General features: G+C 51.4%; 1 protein-coding gene across 2 annotated transcripts in view; it reads right to left on the bottom strand.

The window, feature by feature from the left end:
* Positions 1 to 4,201: 4,201 nt before the first annotated feature.
* Positions 4,202 to 25,284, bottom strand: part of ATP2C2 (ATPase secretory pathway Ca2+ transporting 2) — a 61,474-nt gene continuing 40,391 nt past the window's right edge. For both annotated transcript variants that reach the window (XM_053914490.2, XM_053914492.2), the window contains 16 exons: positions 21,520 to 21,644; positions 21,294 to 21,391; positions 20,385 to 20,486; positions 18,923 to 19,012; positions 16,724 to 16,825; positions 15,159 to 15,315; positions 13,689 to 13,859; positions 12,243 to 12,340; positions 12,100 to 12,150; positions 10,886 to 11,052; positions 9,588 to 9,656; positions 9,372 to 9,488; positions 7,672 to 7,819; positions 6,241 to 6,339; positions 5,943 to 6,084; positions 4,202 to 4,565 (listed from right to left, as the gene is read on the bottom strand). In XM_053914490.2, the coding sequence (XP_053770465.1) occupies positions 4,447 to 4,565; positions 5,943 to 6,084; positions 6,241 to 6,339; positions 7,672 to 7,819; positions 9,372 to 9,488; positions 9,588 to 9,656; positions 10,886 to 11,052; positions 12,100 to 12,150; positions 12,243 to 12,340; positions 13,689 to 13,859; positions 15,159 to 15,315; positions 16,724 to 16,825; positions 18,923 to 19,012; positions 20,385 to 20,486; positions 21,294 to 21,391; positions 21,520 to 21,644 (1,855 nt within the window). In that variant the 3' untranslated portion in view covers positions 4,202 to 4,446. The remainder of the gene's footprint in view (positions 4,566 to 5,942; positions 6,085 to 6,240; positions 6,340 to 7,671; positions 7,820 to 9,371; positions 9,489 to 9,587; positions 9,657 to 10,885; positions 11,053 to 12,099; positions 12,151 to 12,242; positions 12,341 to 13,688; positions 13,860 to 15,158; positions 15,316 to 16,723; positions 16,826 to 18,922; positions 19,013 to 20,384; positions 20,487 to 21,293; positions 21,392 to 21,519; positions 21,645 to 25,284) is intronic.

The raw sequence follows: 25,284 nt of genomic DNA, 5'->3' as shown, positions 1-25,284 counted from the left end.
GCTTCGTTCCTACTCTTATGGGGAAGGCATTCCGTCTTTCAGCATTCAGTGTGATGTTAGCTGTAGAGGTGTTTTATTATTATTATTATTATTTTTATTGTAGATGCTCTTTATCAGGTTGAGGAAGTTCTCTTCTATTTCTAGTTTGCTAAGAGTTTTTGATCATGAATGGAGTTTGAATTTTATCAAATGCTTTTTCTGCTTTAGTTAATATGACCGTGTGGTCTTCTTTCCTTAGACTATTAAGATGGTGGACTACATTGATTTTTGAACACTGAACTGGCCGTCTTATTCTTGGATTATTAACCCCATGTGGTCATGGTGTCTTATACTCTTTGCATGTGGCTGGATCCAATCTGCTAATATTTCATTGAGGCTTCTTGCATTTGTGTTTATGAGGCATGTTGGTCTGTAGTACTGTTTTTATGTGATTTGGGTATCTTTAAGTGTTTAGTAAAATCTACCAGTGAAGCCAGATTTCCTTTTTGGGAAAAAGTTTTAAATACAACTGCAGTGTCTTTACTGGTTGTAGAACTCTTCAAATTATTTCATCTTCAGTGAGTTTTGGCAGTTTGTGCTTTTCAAGGCATTGGTTTATTTCCTCTAACTTATTGAATTTAGTATTCCCATGTCGTTGGAATATCTTGAGGGGTGTATAACGATAAGCTATCTTCATTGCTAGTATTGGTAATTTTTTTTAAATTTTTTATTGTTATTCAATTACAGTTGTGTGCCTTTTCTCCCCATCCCTCCACCCCACCCCATCCACATCCCCCTCCCTCCCCCACCTCCACCCTCCCCCTTGATTTTGTCCATGTGTCCTTTATAGTAGTTCCTGTAATCCTCTCTCCTCACTGTCCCCTCCCCACTCCCCCCTGCCCATTGTTAGATTGTTCTTAACTTCAATGTCTCTGGTTATATTTTGTTTCCTTTTTTTTTTTTTTCTATTTATTATGTTCCAGTTAAAGGTGAGATCATATGGTATTTGTCCCTCACCGTCTGGCTTATTTCACTTAGCATAATGCTCTCCAGTTCCATCCTTGCTGTTGCAAAGGGTTTAAGCTCCTTCCTCCTCTCTGCTGCAAAGAATTCCATTGTGTAAATATACCATAGTTTTTGGATCCACTCATTTGCTGATGGGCACTTAGGTTGCTTCCAGTACTTGGCTATTGTAAATTGTGCTGCTATGAACATTGGGGTGCACAGGCTCTTTTGGATTGGTGTTTCAGGGTTCTTAGGGTATAATCCCAGCAGCAGAATTGCTGGGTCAAAGGGCAGTTCCATTTTTAGTTTTCTGAGGAAATTCCATACTGTTTTCCACAGTGGCCTCACCAGTCTGCATTCCTACCAACAGTGCACTAGGGTTCCCTTTTCTCCGCATCCTCTCCAACATTTGTTTGTGGATTTGTTTATGTTGGCCACTCTGACTGGTGTGAGATGGTACCTCATTGTGGTTTTAATTTGCATCTCTCTGATGGCTAGTGATGCTGAGCATCTTTTCATGTCTCTGGGCCCTCTGTATGTCTTCCTTGGAGAAGTGTCTGTTCAAGTCCTTTGCCCATTTTTTAATTGGGTTGTTTGTCTTCCTGGAGTGGAGTCGTGTGAGTTCTTTATATATTTTGGAATCAGGCCCTTGTCTGAGGTATCATTAGCAAATATGTTTTCCCATACTGTTGGTTCTCTTTGTAATTCAGTGCTGTTTTCTTTAGCCTTGCAGAAGCTTTTTATTTTGATGAGGTCCCATTTGTTTATTCTTTCCTTTATGTCCCTTGCTTTAGGGGACATGTCTGTGAGGATGTTGCTGCGTGGTAATTCTTTTATTTCTTTGATAAACCTTTACCCAGGCTGACCCATTGATTTCTTCAAAGAACTCACTTTTGATTCTTTTCCTTTATTTTTGTCAATTTCACTGATTTCTGCTCCTTGTTATTTTGATTTTGGTGAACGTCCCTCTGCACTTGATGGGGGGAGTGTTTTATGGGTGTAAATCAAGCTAAGTTGCTTAATGGTGTTCCAGCCTACTATGTCCTTGATGAAAAGGGTATGGTTTGATTTCTCCGTTATACTGGGTTGGCAAAAATTCATTTGGTTTTTTCCGTATGATGGCTGTAGTAGCACTTAGTTGTCTTTAACTTCATTTGAAACAATTTTGTTAGTTGCATTGTGACAGCTGTCATATCAGTGTGTATTACAAAAATACTTACTAAAATTGGTGAATTCTTGTGTAGCCATTTTAATATTGAAGATGGAAGAAAATAAACAACAGTTTTGGCATATTATGCTTTATTATTTCAAGAAAGGTAAAAATGCAATTGAAATGCAAAAAAAAAAAAGGTGTGTGCAGTGTGTGGAGAAGGTGCTGTGGCTGATCGTGTCCAAGTGGTTTGCGAAGACGGCGCTCCACGGTCGGGCGCAGCAGTCGAAGCTGGTGGCGATCAATGGAGACACTGCGAGCAAGCAGCATCATGCCACGCAGGAGACAGCTGGCACCCTCACAGTATCTGAGTCACAAAGTTATTGGTGAAAATGAAAAAGGAGTCTTTTGTTTTAAGAAAAAAACTGAATGGACTTTTGGCCAACCCAATACTTTATGGCTCACATTTTGTGTTTTCTTTAGTAAAATTTTACCTATCTCATTTTTTTCCTCTAAAGCTTTATTGTTTTTTATTTCCATTTACAATCTACCTTAGGTTTTTTTTTGTTTTTTGTTTTCGGTATGGTGTAAGTAACGGTTCAGAGTAATTTTTGTTGGTATTGAAAGTATCAAGTGACTTGGCTCTTTATTATCTTTTCAAGGGAAAACACATTTCTTGGGCCACTTTGCTGAGGGACCCTGAAAGGCAGAGGGGCGCAGGAGTGTCCCGGGCTCAGAGTGCGGCCCCGCAGTGGTCCCCTGCTGCACGTGAGGAATCAGTTGGCCTCCACCTCTCAGCAGTTGCCAAAGGGTGGCCGCAGCTGGGCAGATGCCGCCCCTGCCCGAAGGGTCCTGCTGCCAGCCGTCTCAGTCTTCCGTTCGAAGGGACGGCACACGTGGGTCCCTCCCCACTCAGCTCTGGTGTCACGTGGCTGGGGTTGGGGCAGAGGGCCATAGCAACCTCCCCCCAGGCTGTGAATATTACTCTGGAGGGATCTGGACTCTGCCTGGGAGTTGCAGGGTCCAGATCTGGCCTTTACACTGATCTGGCCCAGGTGACACCATCCAGGGTAGTCTGTCTGACAGTTACTGTGGCCGGGTGCCATACTTCGTGTATCAACTTGAGCTAGGCCATGGTGACCAGTTGGTTGGTCAAACACCAGTCCAGATGTCTCTCAGACATTTTATAGATGGAATTAACCTTTAAATCAGTAGACTTTGAATAAATCAGGTTACTGGCATAATGTGGGTGGGCCTCCCCAAATCAGTTGAAGGCGTCGGAGAAAAGACTGAGATACCCGAGGAGGAAGGAATTCTGCTTCGGACTCAAGCTGCAGCCTCAACCCTTTCTGAGTCTCCAGCCTGTTACTCTGCCCTGAAGGTGTCGGACTTGCCATCCCCAACGGTCACGTGAGCTACTCCTCTCTCTCCACCCTATTGGTTCGGTTTCTCTAGAAAACCCTGGCTAATAACTAGGCGGTTGTAGTTGTGGCCCCATTTCCTGAAAGGTGAGCTTCCTGTCTGGTCCTCCATGTTGGTTTTCGCCGGCTGCAGATGGAGGACTGGGACAGAGACCTCCGCTCTGCCGTCCTCCAACTCGCAGCACAGACACGTGTTAAGAACAGTCTTGGAGGCAGTGGGCCGTAAGCCCCATTGTCAGACAGGCGGGAAACATGCCAGTGCCTGGCTCTGAAGGGGAAGGCTACTTACTGTTCATTTTAAAAGCTGGGCCTTCATTTAGGCCTTTCAAGATGGGACTGCCTCTTGCCACGTACACGGTAATGAGCCAAGGCTGTGGCTTTCCAACCTGGCCACTTGTAGGAAAAACACTAATTAAATCCAACAAAATAATAATCAGGCCCCTGGCAGAGCACTTAACGAAAATATCCAAAGCCCCATTCGGTGGAGGAGGAGATGGGGCCTCCAAGGGGCCAACAGGCAGAGAAATGACCAGACGCCTGGGCCCGTCCCCAGCCCCCGATCTCCCCGTGCTGCCTGGTGCCCACGCATTCTACACGAGTGGGCTGCACCGCACTGAGCTACGGCACAAGTACTAGGGAGACACAGTTTATAAAAATCACTGTGATTTAATAAATAGCAAGGTCTTTCTGTACAGGGTTCTCGCAGTCTGTCCCAGAGCCCAGAGGGAGAGAGCGCGTAGATGTGAGCCTGGGGCGTGCCTCCTGCTGGCTTCCCAGGAAGAACTTGGCGAGTGACCTAGTGCCGCGTATCCTGAAAACAGCCCTCTTCAGACATAAAAATATAACATAAAAATATGGCTATTTAGGGGATTTTACACTGGCCGGGGCCCACTATACAGCTTCATGGTGAACCTGGGCTTTCTGGGCTCTGGAGCAGAACTGTTCACATAGTTTGAGGAGCTCTGACAAAATGAACACGGATGAGGCCAGTCCAGTTAAGAGCAACAAGTCTGTGGAAAGGGGAGGAGAGGAAAGGGTCAGAGCCCAGCCCGTCCTCCCGGTCACCAGCCCCGCTCTGCCCAGGACTCTGCCCCCAGCGTCAGGGCAGGGCCCAGCACGCAGCTGGCTGCGGGTCTGCCACACCGTTCTCAGGGACTTAGTTATGAAGAGAAAGGCAAGGGGGTCAGGAGCTGGGGCCCAGCCCCTTCCATTCCCCTGAGCCCCATGAGCCAGCTCCACAAGGACCAATAGCCGTTCCAGGTAGTTCAGGGCAAGGGGCAGGTATGCTGGGTGGTGGGCCTGTTACCAAGGTCAGCACCCCCTAACCATCGCTTCTGGCCCCCAGCCCCCCTGACTTGTTCTGGTGGGTTAGTCCCCAAAGTCTCCCTCGGACCCTGCTGTGTCTTACTGTTCTCAGCCACCCGTGACCCCCGTCGTCAACGACACGTGACCCAGGTGGCGTCCAAGCACAGCACAGTGACTCCTTAGAGCTGGTGAGCTGCCTTAGTGCCCAGGGACGGGAGCACCCAGTAAAGTTTGGGGGCTCTTTTATCTGTGCCCACGGTGTATTCACAGGAGACCCACCTGGACCCTGCTTTTCAAATTTTTGGGAGAAAGAGCTGACATTCTCCAGTCTTGCCTCAGACCCCCATGCTCTGCCTGGGGCTGCCTCACTGCCTGCCCGGGTTGCAGCTGGCTGATGGAGAGCTCAGGCCGGAAGGGAGGGAGGAGGCAGGAAGGCGGTGGTGTTTGCCTCTGCTCCCTCCAAGTCCCTGTGGTCAGTGTCCCTCTCTAGGTGACTTCCTCCCCCTCAGGACCCAACCCTCATCCCACTTTTGCTCACTGTCATCACAGCTTCAGGCAGGGGAGGTCAAGCCCCCTTGGGCAGCTTCCAAAGAAGGAACGGGGTCTTCGGGAAGTCTAATCAGGGATGGAGGGGAGCCCCGGGGGCTCTGGACCAGGAACATGGTCTCAGCCCCCAGAGAGCTGGTCACTAAGTCCTATCGCTTTCATCAAGAACTGCGGGGTGGCCGACGCCCTGTCTGCAGGTAAGCAGGTGTCCGAGTCACACGCCCTTGTTTAAATCCCCCACTGCCAGTGGGGGACAACTCGCTCCTCAGCTGGGGCACACAGCATGCCACAGGCTAAGCCCAGACTGTCACTGTACCTGCTGTCTGTGTTCTGAGCCTCCTTGCCCCGGGGGGCCGAGATGCTAAGTCCTCTTCTGCCCTGGGCCATCCATGTCCCCATCATGTGGCCGTCCTACCCAGTGCAGGCACCAGTCTGGTCGTTTGGGGATGGATTGACCCCAGGTTGGGACTTCGCAGCCCCTCTCCCCAGATGTGTGATGGCCACAGTCTCTGGGGATCCCGTCCCATTCTACTCACCGAGTGCCCCCAGGCTCTCTGTCTGGAAGACCTTCTGCAGGGGTGGGACGTAAATCACGGCCAGCTGCCCCAGAACTGATCCAAGTACTGAGTAGAGGAACATGTGGTTCCGGAGGAAGCCGATCTCGAATATCAACTTGGTCTGTGGGACAGGGGCACGTGACCCCCCTCAGACAAGGGTGCCTGTGTCTGAGAGCCCCAGGGTGACTTGGGCAGGGACTGCGTGCAGTCTCTCACTAACACAATTCAGTTCTACAGGGAAGGAAGCCGAGAGGGCCTGGGAGGCAGCAGGTCTCACCTGAGAGCGACAGGTCAGGGCATTGAAGAGGTCAAAGAATACAAAGCAGGTGAAGGTCATTGTCGTGGTGCGCGGGGTGCTCGCCTTGTCTTCGGGGATCTGGAACACAAGTGCATGGGAGGAGGGGATGCAGCCCCTTCACCAAGAGCCCAGGGAAGGAGGGAGCACCTGTGATCACCACTTGTGTTCAGGCCACAGGACTTAGTTTCACTGGGAATGATCAAAACCTCCCTTTAGTCTTGAGTCAACTGGCGTGACCCAGAAGAGTGTCTCCCAACTGCCCTGCCCTCCAGGACCCGGCCCCTCTGTCAGAACCTGGGAAGGGCTACTAATGGGCCCTGATGCTGGAGGGGAGAAACCATGAATTAGGAAATGGAGTGTCCCTTCCTCCAGCAGGCGACACCTCTACAGTTACTTCCACAGTGCACAATGTCACTTCCTACAAGGAAGGCAGAAGGACCCCGACCCCATGGAGAACTAAGGCCCGTGAGGCTGAACAAACAAAGCCACCGACCCCCTCCCTGGCTCTGGCCCTGCTGGTGGGACCTGCCTCAGGTCCCGATCGGCTGACATTGAAGGGGGCGGGGTGGGTGCTTGAGCCCAAGATGAGAAGGTTCTGGGCAAATTCCCAGAACTCCCCTCTGCCTGATGGAGGTCAGGAGGAATCCTCTCTGGCCCGGGCAGCCGTCCCCATTCCTGCCTGAGCTCATCTGCTGGGCTAGAGGTTCCCACAGCCTCTCCTCGGGGGAACTGTTGAAACAGGGCAACTCAGGAGGTCCTGGCGGGGCCTGAGAATGTGCAGTTGTCACCGGTCCCGGGGTGCGGGTGCTGCCGCAGGGACCCATGCTGCAGACCTGACTGCGTTACAACAGGAAGGTCTGTGTCGCTCCCTGCACCAGGCTAAGGACAAGGGCTGGACAAAGGCGGGGCCTCTGCTGCTTTCCCGGGCAGGGGTAGAGTCTGGGAAAAGTGAAGCTGCCCTTCTTAGGGCAGAGTGGTGGCCTTCCAGTGTCCCATCCCCCTTCTTGCACACGGTGACTGGGGTGAAAGGTCTTTGTCTAGATCTCTGGATGGCTTGGGAGGGGGCTCCCTGAACCTGCAGGCCACAGGAAGATGACCTAATAAGATCCTGCCAACCATCACCTCCAGGAATAAGACAGGAGTTTCTTTTAGTAGAATTCGAATTATTCCTGGTGACAACAGAAAGAAGTAGAAGCATATGTCCCATTCAGAAAAAAGTCCGAATTCTTTTCTCTGCCCCTGAGGCCTCACATCCCTCCTGCTCTGTCCCACCTCTGCAAAGTCAACTCCTCATGCCCCCCACCCTGCCCGCCCCAGCAGGGACCGCCCACCTTGCTTCCCACAGGCCTAGCCTCGGATCCGCCTCACACCCAGGCACTGAAGAAGCGAGCCAGCGAGGGCTTTCCTCACCTCTTTCCAGAAGATGAAGAGGGTCCCGCTGATGATGACAGAAGCCGACAGGAGGATCTTCAGGATGAGGGCTCTGCTGAGGATCATGTCCTTGACGTCCCTCGGCGGCTGCTGGAGGGTGTCTTTGTCCACCGGCTCCACGCCCAAGCTGCTTGGAATAAGAGGGAAACTGTGGAATGAACCACTGAGAAAGGCAGTTTTGCAAAGGCATGCAGGGGTTAAACAGAAAAGGAGACCTGAAGCAGAGACGTGCTCAAGTGCTCAAGTCACCGTCAAAGGCACAGCCAGGACGGGGAGGTGGCAAAGGCCTCCCCTGTTGTCCCCCGTGACCCAGGGCTGTTCCAGGCCTCCTGGGGACCTCCACGTCCTCGCTGGAAGCCTGCCCCTGCCCATCTTATGACCCCTCCCTAACTGCCTAGTCCCTTGGCTTGTTCCAGGGAGCCCCTCACAGCCTGAGCCCCAAAGGCAGCCTGCTTCCCCTCCCCAACACATCTTGACCTTGAAACCACACCTAGTCATTTCTCTGCTCAATTTCCATCATCACAAGTGGCCCCGAAGTTGGGCCTGGCCTCTTGCAGCTGGCCGGAGAAACAGGAGCCAGGCCCTGCCCACCACGGAGCTCCCGGTCCACTGAGGGGCAGCCACCTTCAGCCAGTGCTGAGATGGTGGTAGGTGGTGTGGGGCGCAGAGGAAGGAGTGGGGTGGGTGAGGCCCCGCTCTGAGCAGTTATGGCTGAAGTCCCGGCCCTGTTCTCAGGAAGAGCGTGTAGAAGAGGGAGCCCTTACTTTGGGTGTGGGAGGGGACGACCAAGTACGACTCTCTTTCCTTCAGCAGCTGTCACTGGTGATGATTAAATTACTAATAGTAACGATAAATCAGCTACATTGGAGAGAACGCCTGCTACGTGCTCAAGCACAGTGAGGTGCTGTTTGCCTTGGCCTTCCTCCTGCATCAGCCAGCCTGCCTAGCTCTCCCTTCTCATTCCTTCAGCCAGTAATTGGCTGAGCCCCTCCTACATGCCCGGCTCCCCTAGGAGCTGGGGGTCCTGCAGGGAGCAAAACAAAAACCTTGCCTCTGTGCAGCTGATGTTCTAAAGGGGAGATGGACTATGTGTAATCAGAAAAGCGAGGAGACACATATTTTCCTGTCTGGGGAAAAATAAAGCAGGGTGAGCTGACAAGAGTGAGAAGGCTGCTGTGCAGGGCGTCAAACTCGTTTTCACCCGGGGCCTTTCACATCAGCTTCGTGGTTGCCTGCAAAGGGCCGCATGTAATTTTGGGACTGTGTAAATGTGACTACTCCTTAACAGTTAAGCGAGAGCTTGGTGCTGCCACTGGGCAGAAACAAGGTGCCAGGCAGGGTAAAACAGGGAGAAGGGTTGGATTCGGCCCATGGGCCTTGTGTTTGCCACCTGTGTGTTAGAGTAATCAGGGAAGACTTCTCAAAGGCTGTGACATGAATGAACAGGATTCCAGGCAGAATGTCCCATTATTCCCCGCGCTGCCTGCCCGGGCACTTCCCCGTGTCCAGTGCATTCCACTTGCTGTCTCTCCCCCCAGTGCACCACATGTAAGTTTTCTGGGGCTCCTTAGGGCCAGTGGTAGTACTTGTTCACCTCTAGCACTGGGCCCTGTGCCGAGTGGGGTGCAGTCAGTGGAGGCTGGCAGAGGCGGTGTGGGCCAGCCAGCCCGGCACCTCACCTCTGTGCCGGCGGCCCATCCATGATGATGTTGACCCACAGGATCTGCATGGCGTTGAGGGGGTTGGGCAGGTTGCACATGGTGGACAGAGCGATGAGGCTCAGGGCCGAGATGCTCCTGTGGGGCACAAGCAGCAGGACAGGGCCCCGTTAGCAGCTGCTTGCCCGATGCAGATGCAGCTCGTGACGGCACTGGGAGAGGCTGGCCTGGACTTACGTGCTCAGCTGAAATCGGACAAAGTTTTTGATGTTATGAAAAATCCCCTTGCCTTCCTCCACCGCGTTCCTGCAAGAGACGAGACAGCGTTTATTTGCAAAGAGGGCCTGGTGGAAAGCCAACTCTGGCAGCTGCTAAATGAAGTGACAGTATCACCCAGAGGTGACACCATGCTTGTACCCCTCCTTCCCGTTTCCCCTTGCTGGCATTATCGGGGACACACTGGTAGAGAATGATGATGTCCCAGCAGGCTCTGTCAGCTGCTGCAGACAGGACTCTCAGTCAGGATCGCCCTTCTGTCCGCAGTCTAATTAATCTGCATCCGAGCCCTGGGACCACAGCCCCCACCCAGGACTCCTGAAGTGGATAATGCACCTCTGTCATTTACCGATGACAAGAGGCACAGCAAAACCAATGAAACCCAATAATTAGATCCAGGGGCACAGCAAGAAGAGAGAGAACTGAGGTTGAAAACATCATCTATTGTATTGTTAGAAGGCTCTTTGTGAGAGTCCTTGAGTCCCTAAGGTAGTAGAAAACTGTCTAAACCCTCCCTTTCTTACTAAAAAGTTTTGCAAAAGAACTAAAGCTGTAGAGCTAGGTATTAACTACATTTTCTTACCAAGAGGAACTGTTTTAGGAATTCCTAGGAGAGACCCCTTTGTAAAGTCAACAATCACACCAAACCTCCAATTCGTGTGGGGTTTCGATAGCAGGTTTGAGAAAAGGTTTCCCCACGGCAATTGCTGTAATTCATGCAGACCACTTCGGGGTCAACGACCTGGGAATTGCCGTCCAGCCTCTTCTCTGTGTGGGAAACGTGTGTATCGATGCAAACGCAACACTAGACTCAAACTGAAAACCCTTGTTTCTCTCAAACTGAGTACATTCATTTTTAGTGTTTTTCATTTAACACTACAGTATGAATGAGCATTTCTCTGCCACTGCAATGTTCTTCAAAATGTGTTTTCTGACGGCCACGCAGTATCCCCACGTCCAGCTGCTGGCATCCAGGGGCCCGGGACGTCCTGTGCACAGCGCTGCAGCTCGCGCACTAGCACGCGCGCGCCTCTTGTGCACACCTGCCCCAGGCTGTGCCACCAGTGCACACCTCAGGGTTCTGCTGCACCTGTGACATCCGCCCGGGTGCTGCCTGCCACGCCCCAGGGTGGCCCCCGTGACTCTGCTTTAAGTGGTTTTTGGGCCTGGGACACTTTGTACCTACAGATCAGCAGATTAGGGGACAGCTGGTTCCCCCCCACATTTTTGCCAGTAAAAACACCTGGAGAATGACTTACATGATGGCTGAGAAGTCATCATCCACCAGGATCATGTTAGCAGCCTCTTTGCTGACATCGGTCCCCGTCCGCCCCATGGCGATCCCAATGTCCGCAGACTTCAGGGCCACGGCATCGTTCACCCCATCCCCAGTCATGGCCACGATTGCCCCCGACTCCTGTAAAGCCTGTGGAAAGAAGAGGCGAGGGGAAGCATGCAGCTTGAGGCCCTTCCTTCTAGATCCTTCCTTTCTCCCTGACGCTCTGCTGCCCACACCGCCTGGCTGACAGCAGAGTCCCCTCTCTGGATGGCATTGGAGGCACCTGGCAGGAGTCCGAATCCCAGCTCCACCCCAGGAGCTGTGGGAATGGGCAAGCCTCGAACCTCTCAACCTCTGTTTCTCCATCTACCAAACAGGAGCAACCGTCCCTCCTTCCCAGGGCTGTGGGGAGGCCTAAACTCAGACCACGGATGTGACAGTGCCCCGCAGTAGCAAAGGCTCGGATGTGTAATCCACCATCGTCAACAAATAATAATCAACTCGTCCCCTGAGCCACGCGGTGCCCAGCATTTTCTCTGAGGAATAACTTGCATAGAGATTTACTGTGCAGAACAGAAAACCCAAGAATAACATAAAAGAAGCCACACGACCACCAACAGAGTCAAAGGGCCGACTTTCAAAGTGTACACGTGCAGGAAACCATGCACATTTGCAGACTCATTCCAGTACTTTCGGGTTTTGATGCACAATCCGAAAATCAGATCCACTCTTTATTTGGCACCTGCTGTGTGCCGGGCACTGCGCCAACAGCGTCACAGGCCTGGCTCCCTTCGATCCTCTTGCCAACCTTGTGAATTAGCGGATGCCATTTGTCTTACCCCGCTCGACAGACAAGGAGACTGAGGCCTGGAGGTAACTGACAAGAATATGCCAAAGAGCACTTGACTAACGAAGGCCAGCCTCTTTTTATTTTTCCCTTTGCATCACCCAACTCCTGCCCCTGCATTTCGGTGCATGGGGTAAAGGGCCCCAGTTCTCCCTTCCCCAGAGGCTGGGAAAAGGCCAAAGCTGAGGCAGCTACCCTGGACCTAGGGAAGGAAGCCCCGGCTGGAGGATGGCTGGGCTTTTGCCATCGTGGGCCCTGGAACATCCTGTGGGGCAGAGCCATCACCACGGCCCTGGACTTTACCCTGAGGACAAGTGAGGCAGAACCTGCCCCGGCACCCAGCTTACCTTTATGATTTTGAGTTTGTGCTTCGGGCTGGTCCTGAAGAAGACAGATACCTGGATATAGAGGTGTGAAAGAGCAGAGTCAGTGAATGCAAAGCTGAGAACACCACCCCCCACCTCCCAGCGACCCCCCGGGAGGACCCCACCTTCCCGACATGGTCAGTCAGCTTGCTCTGCTCCATACTTTCCACCTCCTCCCCGGACATGGTGCTCAGCTTCCCGTTGCACAGGCCGATGTTCCTTCCTGTGTGGTAGGGAGAAACCATGCTGAGGGCTTGCTCCGAGGCCTGCGCCTGTGGTCCCTACCCGCACCCTCATGCCACCCACCTGACCTCAGTCCCTGCCTTGGCCGCAGAATAACAAGAACAATGCCACAATGGCTACCATTTACTGAGCGCCTGCTATGTTATGTGATCTAATTCCATCCACAGAATTAACCTAAAGCAAAGGCCTTCTGACCCCGCACTTCAAAGATCAAGGAGCTGAGAGGCAAGTAATTTCCCCGAGGTCACAGTGCTGGCAAGTGGTCACACTGGAACCTGACAGGGTTCTGTCTGGTCCCACAGTGCCAGGTTGCCTCACGCCACAGGGGCAAGAGAGCCAAGGTGTGACAACCCTCACAGCAGTAACAAGCGGAGTGGTGGGAGCAGGGCTGCTAGCTCTAGCCCTCTGCTGATGAAGAGCCTGAGGGTCAGACCGGCTCACTGGTCTGCCAAGGGCACACAGCTGATGGCAGAAGCCAGACTGGAACTGTACACAGGGATCGATGCTGCCTGTGAATATGAAGTGAGATCATGGATGAAAAGCCCTGGCACATAGTAGGTTCTCATTATATCGGGCTGGCCAAAAAGTTCGTTTGGTTTTTTCCGTAAGACAGCTCCAGTAGTACTTAGTTTTCTTTAACTTCATTTGAAACAATTTTGTTAGATTGTATTATGACAGCTGTCATATCAGCGTGCATCTAAAAAAAACTATCAAAATTGGTGAACTTTTGTGTAGCCATTTTAGTATTGAAGAAAATATGTGACATTTGTGGCATATTATGCTTTAGTATTTCAAGAAAGGCAAAAATACAACTAATGCAAAAGAAGACGTGTGCAGTGTGTGGAGAAGGTGCTGTGACTGATCGAACGTGTCAAAAGTGGCTTGTGAAGTTTTGCGCAGGAGATTTCTCACTGGACGATGCTCCACGGTCAGGCCGACCATTTGAAGTTGATAGTGAGCAAATCGAGACATTAATTGAGAACAATCAACATTATATACCACGTGGGAGATTGCCAACATACTCAAAATATCCAAATCAATAAAGTTATTGGTGAATATGAAAAAATGTCTATTATTTTACAGAAGAAACTAAATGAACTTTTTGGCCAACCCAGTACATGAGGCCTTTTCCCCTTTAGGACAACCTGCCAGCATTTTAGAGACGACAACAGCTTTAAAGGTGAAACACGGGTACACAGATCCCAGAATCTTTCCTGAGCGCTGGGGCAAGCACTGCTGACCAGGGTCGCTGAGGGTCAGCAGTGGTGGTGACCCCACTGTAAAGGGTGGCAGGCCCTTTCCTCCTTGCCCTCCACCCCTCCCGTTACCTATCGCCAAAGCCGTCTCCAGGGCGTCCCCCGTTATCATCTTCACGGACACACCGGACTCGGAGAGCACCTGTACTGCTTCCTTCACGCCAGCCCTCGGAGGGTCGATCATTCCGACGAGACCCAGAAATGTCAGCTGCCCCAGCTCAGGCCCAGAAGCCAGGGCCAGCACTGCAGAGAGACCAGACCCACAGAAGTGTCATGCGGGGCTGCGGGGACCGGTTTTACCTCCAGTCAGCCCCAGCCCCCACTATGTTGCAACCCCTCCTCTGTCTGTGAGGGGCGTGGGCACTGAGCTCCCCACTACAGGGAGAGACAAAGGTCTTTGCAGCGGCCATCAGGCCCGTGCAGGGCTGCGGTGTCACCCAGAGAGAGTGAGAGAGACATGCTAGAGACAACTTCCCTGGCAGAAAATGAGACCTCTGTCCAGTGGTGGGATACAGTCCTCACCCCACCCCGGCAAGAGTGGCCACGAGGAAGTCTGCGAGACAGCCTACGATGGGATATTGCTGACAGTTGTCCTGCTCTTTCATTTGCTTTGCTCTCATTTTGTTACCTCCAGCAGGCTGGGGGGAGCAGCTACCAAAAGTTAAGAAAATGTGCTGGAGGGGAACATGGGTGAGAGGGCTCCATTGGCTTGTCTTGGCCTTGACTCTGTTTCGGTGGCACAGAAGCCAAGCCCAGCCCCCGGGGACAAGTGCTCCAATAGGTGGTGGCAAAGGAATTGACCTTACTCTGTCACCTTACTGGTAATGGAGGGGCCTGTGGCCGGGAAGCCCCCGCTGCGCCTCCCTAAGGCAGGCGCCCTGAGCCCATGCTGCAGGCGCTGCCCTCCCTCCCCCACAGCTCTGTCCCCCCCCACACTGCCTTGCAGCAAGCTGTGGCCACATATAGTCTGCGCTCCCTGAAGGGGAGAACCGGGGCAATTGAAACCGATGTGGCAAGTCCAATGCTTCTCGTTTTCCCCTGAGGGAATACAAGTGTTCCAGAGTGTTTTTAAACACTTTCTCTGAAAACAGACAGGCTGACAAATGATGTGATAGGAAGTGCGGTTTTTAACGTTCAGCCCGTCAGGGAAGGAATTGGCCCTGTTGCAGAAAATTGGAAATGGCCAAGGAATGAAATGTCTGCCTTGATTTAAAAGGGCTCTAGGTTTTCCTGACAGTAAGTGACGAGCAAGAAGACCACTTGGGGAAATCAATTGTTTCTGGGCATCCCAGGCACCTGTCTCGGAAAACTCAGGATCAGGGCTTCACCTCTTCCCACACATGAGCCGCGTCTGGACTAACGGGTGTCATGTGGTGGGCGGGGGCTCCCTGCAAACTCCACACCTGCTTTACTTTCATCGCCACACTGCTGACTGCCACTCTGACCAATCACCTTATTGACTAAGGACCCTGCATTAATGTGCTTGAAAAGTCAGGGTTACGTGCAGACTTAAAGCTCGGGGCTGGGGCCACAGGCACTGACCCCGCAGGCCAAGCGACCCCATCTTCTTCTCCTCCTGCTGGCAGTAGGATCTCTGTTGGGGTGTCAGGGGCAGCGGGATGCCCCCGCTGTTGTACGTGGTGCAGTAACGGATCACTTCTTCAAAGGCCCCCTTCATGAAGTAAATGTCTTCCTGTTCCTGGAAAAAGACAAAAGGAGAAAGATCTACCACTGGAGGCGTCTGCTCTTGGTGACTGTCACCTCAACCACAGAGAGATGTTCACAGCGGGGCTCTTTACAGTGGGCTGTCAGCTGTCCCTGGCATAGGGCACATCAGACAAGTCATAGGAAAGCCACGCAATGGAATACTATACAGCCCATAAAAAGAACGGGGCTGATTTTTGACCCCTATCACCCCACTCTACAGTAAGTCACCTTGTTAATGTCACTTAGAGTACCCAGGACACTTCATTAATTGGTCGTATCCCGGCCAGTGTTATGTTTTAGGTATGTGACTGACTGCTGGATACCTACCCGTATTTCAGAAAGTTCTATCCCAGACTCTTAAGGGGAGTTACCTCGGGTGGGGGATGGGTAGGGAGAGAAGAAGGGAAAAGTTATAAGGAGCTTCTATTTTTAAAGTCACATTCCCATAATTTTTTATGAGAATATATTAGCATTGCCTTCAGGGGGACATTTGAAGGTGTTGAGACATCTAAGAACAATCCATAACGCCTTTTATGCACCCGGAATTTACATGCCCACCCACTCATGGCAAAGGCCTGGAATGAGCTGGTGGAGCCGCCTTCCGCCCTGAATGAGACGGGAAAGCTCAGCGTGGACTCAACGTGATAGATCCCCGAAAGAGCAGGACGGAAGGGGAAGGCTGGAAGAACAGGTGGAAAGCAATAATAAAACTCTTTTTTAAAAAAGCTCTGTTTAATTGTAGAAAATCTGAAAAGCTACAGGAAATTTTAAAATTAAAAAAAAAAAGACCAGTCAGCTGACTCCCACCCAGGGATAGCCATGAATATGCACATGTATGTGCCTGTGAGCTTGCTGTTCATGCCATTTGTGGGGGACCCCCTTCAGGAATGAGGAACTGGTCCCCCACCGTGACAGTTAAGTGAGCTCAGGTGTGTAAAGAACTTAGCCCGGGGATGCGCAGGAGGGACCCCGAGTTAGCGATGGGGTCGATGTCTACAGAAGCGCACAGTTGCTCCAGCAGGAGTTACCAACAGCTACATCACAGACCAGTGCGTCTCACGTTGAACGTGCAGCGGAATCCCCAGCAAACACAGGTGACTGGGTCCCACCCCTAGAATTTCGGGAGTTCTGGGGTGGCACCTGAGAACCCGCATTTCTGACACTTTCCCAGGTGATGCTGATGTGCTGGTCCAGGAACCCCACTTGCAGAACCGGTGATTCAGACAACAATCTCAGAAGAAGACCCAAGGTAGTCAATGATGGAATTGCTATCGACTGTACTGTCATGTATTTGGAACCTCATAGAAGTAGCTAGAAACTTAAAACTCTTCTCCCTGATTTCTGCGTTTTGCTTGATTTGGGGGTAGGGGGTGGTGGAAAGGGCAGAGAAGCAAACTCACCTCATTCTTGGGGCTGCATTTCACCGCCATCCACTTCTGCTCCGAGCTGAATGGGATCTCTTTTTTTCTCACATATGAATCTTTAATATCACTTAAGTCCATCTAGGATAATAAAATGAGACACTTTCAGTGAGTCATTCTAAAGCCATCTCTATGCAAATCTCAGTCTATTTAAATTATTCATTATTCAAACCATCTCGGGCAGACGAGAAATCCAAGCAGTTAGCTCACAGAGAAAGGCCATTTGCTTTCAAATGTCCCAACCAGAAAAAAAAAGAAATGTCTTTCTCTCTTGTCCCAGGGGCAGAACCACATGGTCTTTGAAATAGCTTCTAGCTGAAACCTGCTCAGAAACAGAAGCCTGTGGGGTTTCCATCGGAAGAACTGTTCAGACTTGAAGATGTAGCATTTCCCAAAACAGGCCCCAGAGTTAGCAGGGTGGCCTGTTGTCACAGCCTGGGGTCCTTGCCAGGCCTGACACTTGCTGGCTCTTTGGCGGTTTGGGGGCCAGTTAGTTGATGGGCCTGAGCTTCCGTCTCCCCAGCTGTACACCAGCCCTGCCCTGTACATCTCATTGCCCCACGAGGGGTGAAACTGGTCCAGGTGGGGGGCAATAAATCTACTTATTCATATGTAAAGCATAGGTGTGCACACAGTGCATGAACAGATAGACGATACCTCTGTGGCTTTAACCTGCCACAGAAGGAGTGGTTAGAACAAAATGCCTGAAAAGGCTCCTTAGGAGAGTATTATGGGTTGCACTGTGTCCCTCCAAAAGATGTGTTGAAGTCCTAACCCCTAGCACCTGTGAATGGGATCTTATTTGGAAATAGTAGGGTCCCGGGAGATGTCATCTCAGTAAGGCAAGGTCTTAGGACAGGCCTAATCTGGTACGACTGGCGTCCCTGTGCGAGGAGGACGGCGCCATGTGCAGACGGCCGCACAGGGGGGACGCCGAGTAGGACCCCGGCGGAGCTCAGAGTGATGCTCGGCAGACCACGGAGCACCTGGTATTGCCGGTAGCAGCGGGAGGGCGAGTGTGGCCTGCCGACCCCTTCAGTCTGGACTTCTAGTTTCCAGATGGGGAGAGAATAGATGTCCGCTGTTTGGGGGCATGTGTTCACAACAGGGCGCTTTATGTGGGCAGCCTAGGAAACTGGCACAGGGAGCGATGGCGAAGGAGAGGTTTGAGGGCGAGCGAGATGATAAACAAACACACAGCGCTCGGCACCATACCTGTCACACGCCAGCTGTTACTTATTTGATTTTAAAAGGTATATTCAAAAGTCCCAAACCAGGCCCCCAAATAGTTTGGACCCATGAAGGAGTAAAACCCTAAAACATAAAGAAAAGAGGTTTCTGGAACCTCTGCCCTCTCTATGCTGCATGGGGTTGGTAGGGGGAGCGAGGCGGGGACTGTATCCAGGGGTTTCGTGCCTGCCGTGACAGCCCGGCCAGCTGTCACCCCCCTGCGGTGCAGTGGGAGTTGTTGAGTGGGGCCGGCCCTTACTGCTTTGAAGGGGGCGGTAAGTTCTAGTTGGTATTACTGACGTTCTGGAGAGAATTTCCTTCCGTGAGTGGAAGGAACAGAATATGGTGTAGCAATGTCTTCCAGCGCCTTGTTCACCTTCACAGGGATGTACAGAAAGGGTAACCCTTCTCCCCGCCCATCTGCCCACCCAGCTTAGGCTCCTGGAACACACGTTCCGGGCTGTGACATGGGCAAGGGGCAGAGATGAGGGGCCCCGGGTCTCATGCTAGGAAAGAGACAGGGGAGCAGATGGGCGCGGGACAGTGTGGCGGCTCGAGGTGCCTGGGTAAGCAGAGGAGTCTACAGAGGCGGAAATGGCAGGGAAGCTGAGGAGGGTGTCTGAGGTAGCCATGAGAAGACACGTTATAGCATAGGAGGCAGCAGCTGGAAGTGGAGTGGATGGGAAGGAGTGAGAGTCCACTCCCATAGGACGGGCACCCATGGGTGGGCTTCTACCTCGACAGAGGGATCTGATCAGACCTCTTCTGTCATTTGTCCCCTGGGCACAAAACAGAGAGGCACACCCATCCACCCACCACCCATCCCTTCAACCCTTGGGCACTGGGCACAGAGCGGGGAACGTTTCTGCCCAGTCATGGAGCTCAGGGTCTAACTGCTGAGCCCTGGAACCAACTGAATGTATGAAAAGGAAAAAGAATATTTCCCACCTTCATTGCCAGGGCGATCAGGGCACCCTCCGTGGGCTGTCCCATCATGGTGTTTTTTTCGATGACAGCGTTGTTGGCGACACAGCCTGCCTGCAAGGGGGGATTTCTGAATGTCTGTAGTTAATTTTCAGAGCCGGCACCCCTCGGGGTCCTGGGCTCACTCGGGCACGTGACAAAGTCAGACACTGAGACGTGGGCCACTGCTGGAGCTTGGCTGGGGTGGGGGTGGGAGACAAGATTTACTCTTGGAAACACATCAGGGTCCCTGCACTTCAAAATAAGCACAGTAAATCTTTTTCGACTCTGCTGCACGTTGGTTGTCTTAAAGCCTTCCAGAGGCAACCCAGGGGGAAGGCAGGCGGACTGGTGGGGACCGTGCGGGTAAGGGTGAGTGACCAATACTGAGCATGGGGTTGCTGTCCGGGGTGACCAGCTATCCTGGGATTGGACGGTGGTGATGGCTGCGCAACTTTGTGAACATACTGAACACGACTTAACTGTGTACTTGAAAAGGGTGAATGCTGCCGCATCTGAGTTATAGCTCAGTTAGAAATAGTAATGAAAAAGAAACACAGCAAAGAGCGTGGGGGAGGCCCGGCTTCCCTCCCTCACTGGCTGGGTGATCGTGGGCACTCACACCACCTCTCTGAGCCTGTTTATTTATTTATTTACTTAAAGAGTGGCTCTCTGGTTGGCTACCAGCAGGAGAACCACTCTCTCTCTTTTTTAAGGTTTTGTTTGTTTATTTTTAGAGAGAGAGGAAGGGAGGGAGAAAGAGAGAGAAACATCGATGTGAGAGAACAACATCAACTGGTTGCTTCTCATAGGTGCCCCGACTGGGGACCTGGCCTGCAACTCAGGCATGTGCCATGACCAGGGTTCGAACCAGCGACCTTTTACTTTGCAGTACAATGCCCAACCCACTAAGCCACACCTGTCAGGGCTGAGCCCATTTCTTAATCTGCAGACTATTGAGGTAACAGGACAGGCCTCGCAGGGTTGCTGTGATAATTAAGTGACCCTGGAGGTGGGGCCTGTGAGGAGTGGGTGCTCATTAAATGCCATAAAGGAAGACGGCTGGGTTCAGGCTTCAGAGACGACACTGCCATGTGGGAGGACTAATGCGCATCTCTGGGAGGATGTGTGCGGCTGGTAATTATGACTATTGACAATACCAGGAGGCAACACGCATCACCTGACCATTGTCCAGCCATCACTGAGCTCCTCCTCTGTGCGGGCTGCTCTAAAGCCTTCCCAGCAGGCAGCAAGGCGGACAGAGGGCTCTAATTCTTCTCTCGCCTCTGATATTCCCATCTGTTTCCAGGCCACTGTGACAGCCTGACTCCTGGGGGTGGCCCCAGCAAGAACCAGTTGGTCCAAGAACCGTTCTTCTTTTCAGAGTGAATCCCCATCAGCTCCGTTTTAAATGCATATTTCTCCCATGGGGCTTTTTGACACTTACCTCCACTAATTTCCCCACCGAGATGTTGGAAAACTCCTTAATGACTTCCTTTGATGGTAAAAGACAGACCGTCCCTTGGCCATTGTACCCAACTCCACTGACCTGCAGGGCAAAGGGACAGAGAGGATGGCATCAAGTGTCAAAAATATGCTCCCCAGGTTGACCCCTAGTGGCTCCATGCCAAGGACAAAACCCTAGCCACAAACAAGGCTTCAGGCATGAAGATGTTCCCCGCAGGAATGCACATTAGTGGGTATACCTTGTGTCAGTAAATTGGGATAATTTTCCTCAGTGGGATATTCTGCAGCCAGGAGAAAGCCTGGTTAAGGAAACTAAGTAACAGCACAGAAGAGTGCTTGCGTTTGGAACGGAGGCAGGCAGACTTTTCCTTACAGTCAGAGGGCAAACATTTTAATATTTCAACCCATGCAACCTCTTGTGACGACTCCGCTCCACTGTTGTGACGCGAAAGGAGCCGTTGACACACCAACAAAGCTTCACATACAAGAGCAGGCAATGGCCCACGGGCTGTCACTGCTGCCCCTCGGAGTGGAATATTTTGTGAAGAAAGGAGCAAGATACCCATTCAGGGAGCGCGCAGCTGTGCCAGTGCGCAGGTGAGACTCAAAGCCAAATCACGGCGAGTTTACACGGGAGGTTAAGGATGATTGTTTTCTAGCTTGTAAATTTTATAATGTGCTCATTATTAAAGTTAATGGAAAATAGAGACGGCTCCCCGAAGTCAGTCATGCTCCAAGCAGCTATTGGTAATGAGGAATTTGCACAATGTAACCTGTACTTGTTTTGTCCTTACTATTGTCTAGAAGACGCCCTGTGCTTTCCCAGGAAGAAAGGGGGCTGGCAGGGCACACGCTTGTCTTGAACCTTGTAAATGCACAGAACACTCACCTCGGCATGGAGCCCATCAGACGTTACGAGTTGGGTGACAGTCATTTCATTGGCGGTCAGAGTCCCCGTCTTATCAGAACAGATGACATTGCAGCAACCTGGCACGAGGAAACACAGCCATCACCACCAAGTTTCAGGCTTATGAAATACCCAGGTTGAATTAACATGGCACCAAAACATCCATTCGACTCAATTGATATGAATTCAAGGAGCTGGAGTCCCTCACCTAAAGTCTCCACGATCGGTAACTTTTTCACAATGACCTGCTTCTTGGCCATCCGCAGCACTCCCAGGACCAGCGTAACCATGACGACGATGGGCAGACCCTCTGGAATGGCAGCCACAGCCAGGCTGGATGGAAAAGCCAGAGAGATCACCTTTAATGCACACTTAAGAATGTTATGAATTCCAACTGGGATCGGCAACAACTTTACCTGGTGAAACTTGTCTCTAGTGTCCCCAAAGTCCCTGTTCTTGGCTCTGTTCCCCATTCCATGATGCACCTGCCTCCTTCTTCAACACCCATTGCTCTGAGCTCCATCCCTGCAAACCCCTGCTTTTGGGAAGGGACCTCACCTATCAAATATCTACACTTGAGTATGAATTAGTCTGCCAGTTGTTTTGCTTCTGTAAGTGCTTTTGCATTTAAATTGCTTTCATTTATTAAAGAGAAAAGTCTCTGGGCCCTAGGAAAGGAAGTTCCAAAATCAGGCAATAAGTAGAAAGTAGAAATTTTTGGTTCAGAAGGTCCTCCCTTAAATTCCATTTTTTATTGGTCTAATGGTTTAGACACATCTGGTGAGGAAGGCAGACCGAAAATTAAAATCAAGGGAGGCAGAGTGACGCGGCTATGCCTTTGCCTGTTGTAGCAGATCCGTTTTGGGGTATCCGCTCTCTTCTTTATCACCCCTCCAAATTTTTTGGAGTGTGTGACCTCGCTCTCCCATAGCCACGGTTGATAGGATTAGAGGAGAACGTGTGATCCACACTGAACCAATAAGCTTCTCTTTTTTGGGAATCTGAACTGGGATTGAGAACATGGGTCCCCTCCTGTGGACAGTGTGTCAACATATGATAGGCTGCTAAGAAGGGGCTCTTTCTGCCTCAGTTTGGCTCCAGAATTGGGGCTGACTGCTCCCTGATTCCCCATCCCTTAGCAGGCCTGGCTGAGGGCAGAGGGCTGGCTGGTCAAGGGCCAGCTGACCTTGGGCCAGTGGGGGAGGCTGGAGGTGAGCGAGGGGGAGGGTGCTTTTGCTCAGAGCTGGGCAGCAACGTCATGGAGCCACACCCACCACAGTCCGCCCCTGCACTCGGAGTCCTGCAGGCTTGCAGTGAACTTCTGCTGAGTGAATGAACACACCGGTGAGCATGTGGCGGGTGGCCAGGCCCACACTGGCCTCGCACAGTGCGAGTGCTCTACGTGGGCTGGTCAATAATCAGAGAGCCCAGCTGAGGAGGCCCGTTCAACCAAAGTCACACACATGTACTCCAGCCAATCTAAGACAACGCTGCTTGTGAAGGACACCATTATCTTGGGCACCACTAAGAAAGAATAAGACACAGCCAATTAATCAGCAACATGGGGCTTTCTCATGTCACTTGTAAGAAGTCTGACTTCAGAGAAGTTAAAATGTGAAAAAGATGTGCATCTTGGAATCAGAGAAATACAGTACATGACGGTGGCCTTTTACCCGGAGACAACAGAGCATCCAGTTATATAAACCAAGGTGAGGGACCGTGGTCCAGGGGCTGTGCCGGTTTCTACGGTGATGGCGAGTCGGCTGTGAAGGCTTCCTCGGTTTTATGGTCCAGGCTGACAAGACTAACTGAGCAAACATTTTCAAGGGCTATGAGGGGGACTTTCCCCCTATATGGCACGGGAAGGGGGATTTTGTACCAGGAAGCTTTCATAATTAAGAACAAAAATGAATCTACAAACTAATAAAGACTAGGATGGACCAGGACAAGCAATATACCTCGGGTCACCCCCAGTGACTCAAGGCAGAGGGAGTAGGGATGAAGTGTTTTAGAGAATGATTCTCATTCCATCTATTTTGGAGAATCTCTTCCTCACCGGCTACCCTGCCAGTTCTATATTATAATTTGGTCTTTCTGAGGGACTTGAATTCTGCTGAAAACCTCCTTGCAAAGTCACAAGGGAAATGAACAATCGGTTTTCTCTGAGTGGAAAGTTTCCCACGGATCAAGGAGAATGAATGAGACAGAAGGGAACATTAAGACTGAAATCAGGCATGACCTTGGGGAGGGAGGGTGGGGATGGACACGGAAGGCTTTTCTGTTGTTTACCTGGAAATACGGAATCGCCTTCTGGCTCGTGGAGCTTTCCGTGGTTATAAGATGGGCAATGGACTGTCAGCAGATGAGTGGACAAAGCAGCTATGGGACATTCACACAACGGAATACTATTCAGCCACAAAAAAAGAAAATTTTACCTTTGCAACAGCATGCATGGGTGGACCTGAAGAACATTATGCTAAATAAGCCAGTCAGAGAAAGACAAACACCATATGATTTCACTCATGTGTGGAATCTAATGAACAAAGTGAACCAATACGCAAAATACAGACTCATAGAGAGCAGGCTGAGAGCTCTAGGGTGGTGGGGGGAGCAGAGAGGGTGGAGGGATTGAGCAAAAAAGAAAAAAAAGAGAAAGAACTCACGGACACGGACAACTGTGGTGATTGGGGGGGGGTGGGGAATGGGTGGACGTGGAAAAATGTATAGGGGGATAAATGATGATGGAAAAAAAATTTAAATAAATGAATAAACAAACAAATAAATAATTTTTTTAAAAAAATGGGTGGGCCCTGGCTGGTGTGGCTCAGTGGATTGAGCCCAGAACTGTGAAACAAAGGGTCTCCGGTTCAATTCCCAGTTGGGGCACATGCCTGGGTTGCAGGCCAGTTCCCTGGTAGGGGGTGCGCGAGAGGCAACCACACATTGATGTTTCTCTCCCTTCTCTCTTTTTCCCTCCCTTCCCTTCTCTCTAAAAATAAATAAATAAAGTCTTTAAAAAAATGGGGATGGAACACGCCATTTTTTCGAGGAGGTTCTTGAGCATCATGGCACCTGAATGTTTGGGCTGCTCCATCCCTTGGCCGTCACCCCTGCTCAGAAGGCTTAGTCGCCTGAGCACTCTTTTCAGGGGCTGAGCCCTCTTCCCTGGCCCTGCTTCTTGCTGGACCCCGACTAGGACAGTTTCCTGTCACAGCTTCTCTGCTCAGAGTGTGCTTCCTGAACCAGCAGCGTCAGCAGCCGCTGGGAGCTTGTCAGAAATGCAGCGTCTCAGGTCCCACCTAGAGCCCCCCGAGTCTGCCCACCAGTATCCGGTGTTGCACTGGCTCTCCCAGGACCCTGGGTTTCTTAAGCTAACGTCCGAGACCCCCCCTCTGCAGTGACCCACTCATCTGGGATGCAACTTCCTCGCTGCCAACTCCCCTTTCCACAGCGCAGCCAGCTGCCCACTCCCCACTGCCCCCTCCTCCCGCTCCTCTGAAACAAGCCGGGGTTCCTGCCTCCCATCACCTTCAGTCTCTTTGTTAAGAATGGCCAACAATTTTCATCTCTCTGCTCCAAGAGAATACTGGTGATGGCCGGGCCTGGTCGAGAAGGATTCCGATGAAATAATGAGAATCGGGAGAGAAAGGAGCCCGTCATCTTCCCCAGGATCTGTCCCTCATCCGACCCCACCACCTCATTCTGCTCACCAAGCCCAGCCCCAGTCACCTACTGGTGTCCCCCAGGCATGCCTGCTCCTTCCCGCCTCCGAGCCTCTGCCCTCAGGCCCTTCCTGCTCTTGCCTTAGCAGGCTCCTTCTCATGGCTCCAGCTTCAACTCCTCGCAGAAACCTCCCCCAGCCACCTTTTCCAGGCATATCCCCTCCTGCCTTTCTTTTAGTCTCTGACTCTGCAATGGTTTCCTTTGTAGCACTGATTATAAGTCACAATTATTTTGTTAACATTCACTTAAA

This window comes from Desmodus rotundus, chromosome 12 (assembly GCF_022682495.2).
Source record: "Desmodus rotundus isolate HL8 chromosome 12, HLdesRot8A.1, whole genome shotgun sequence".
Classification (NCBI taxonomy): domain Eukaryota; kingdom Metazoa; phylum Chordata; class Mammalia; order Chiroptera; family Phyllostomidae; genus Desmodus; species Desmodus rotundus.
This window is presented reverse-complemented; position numbering and strand designations above follow the sequence as displayed.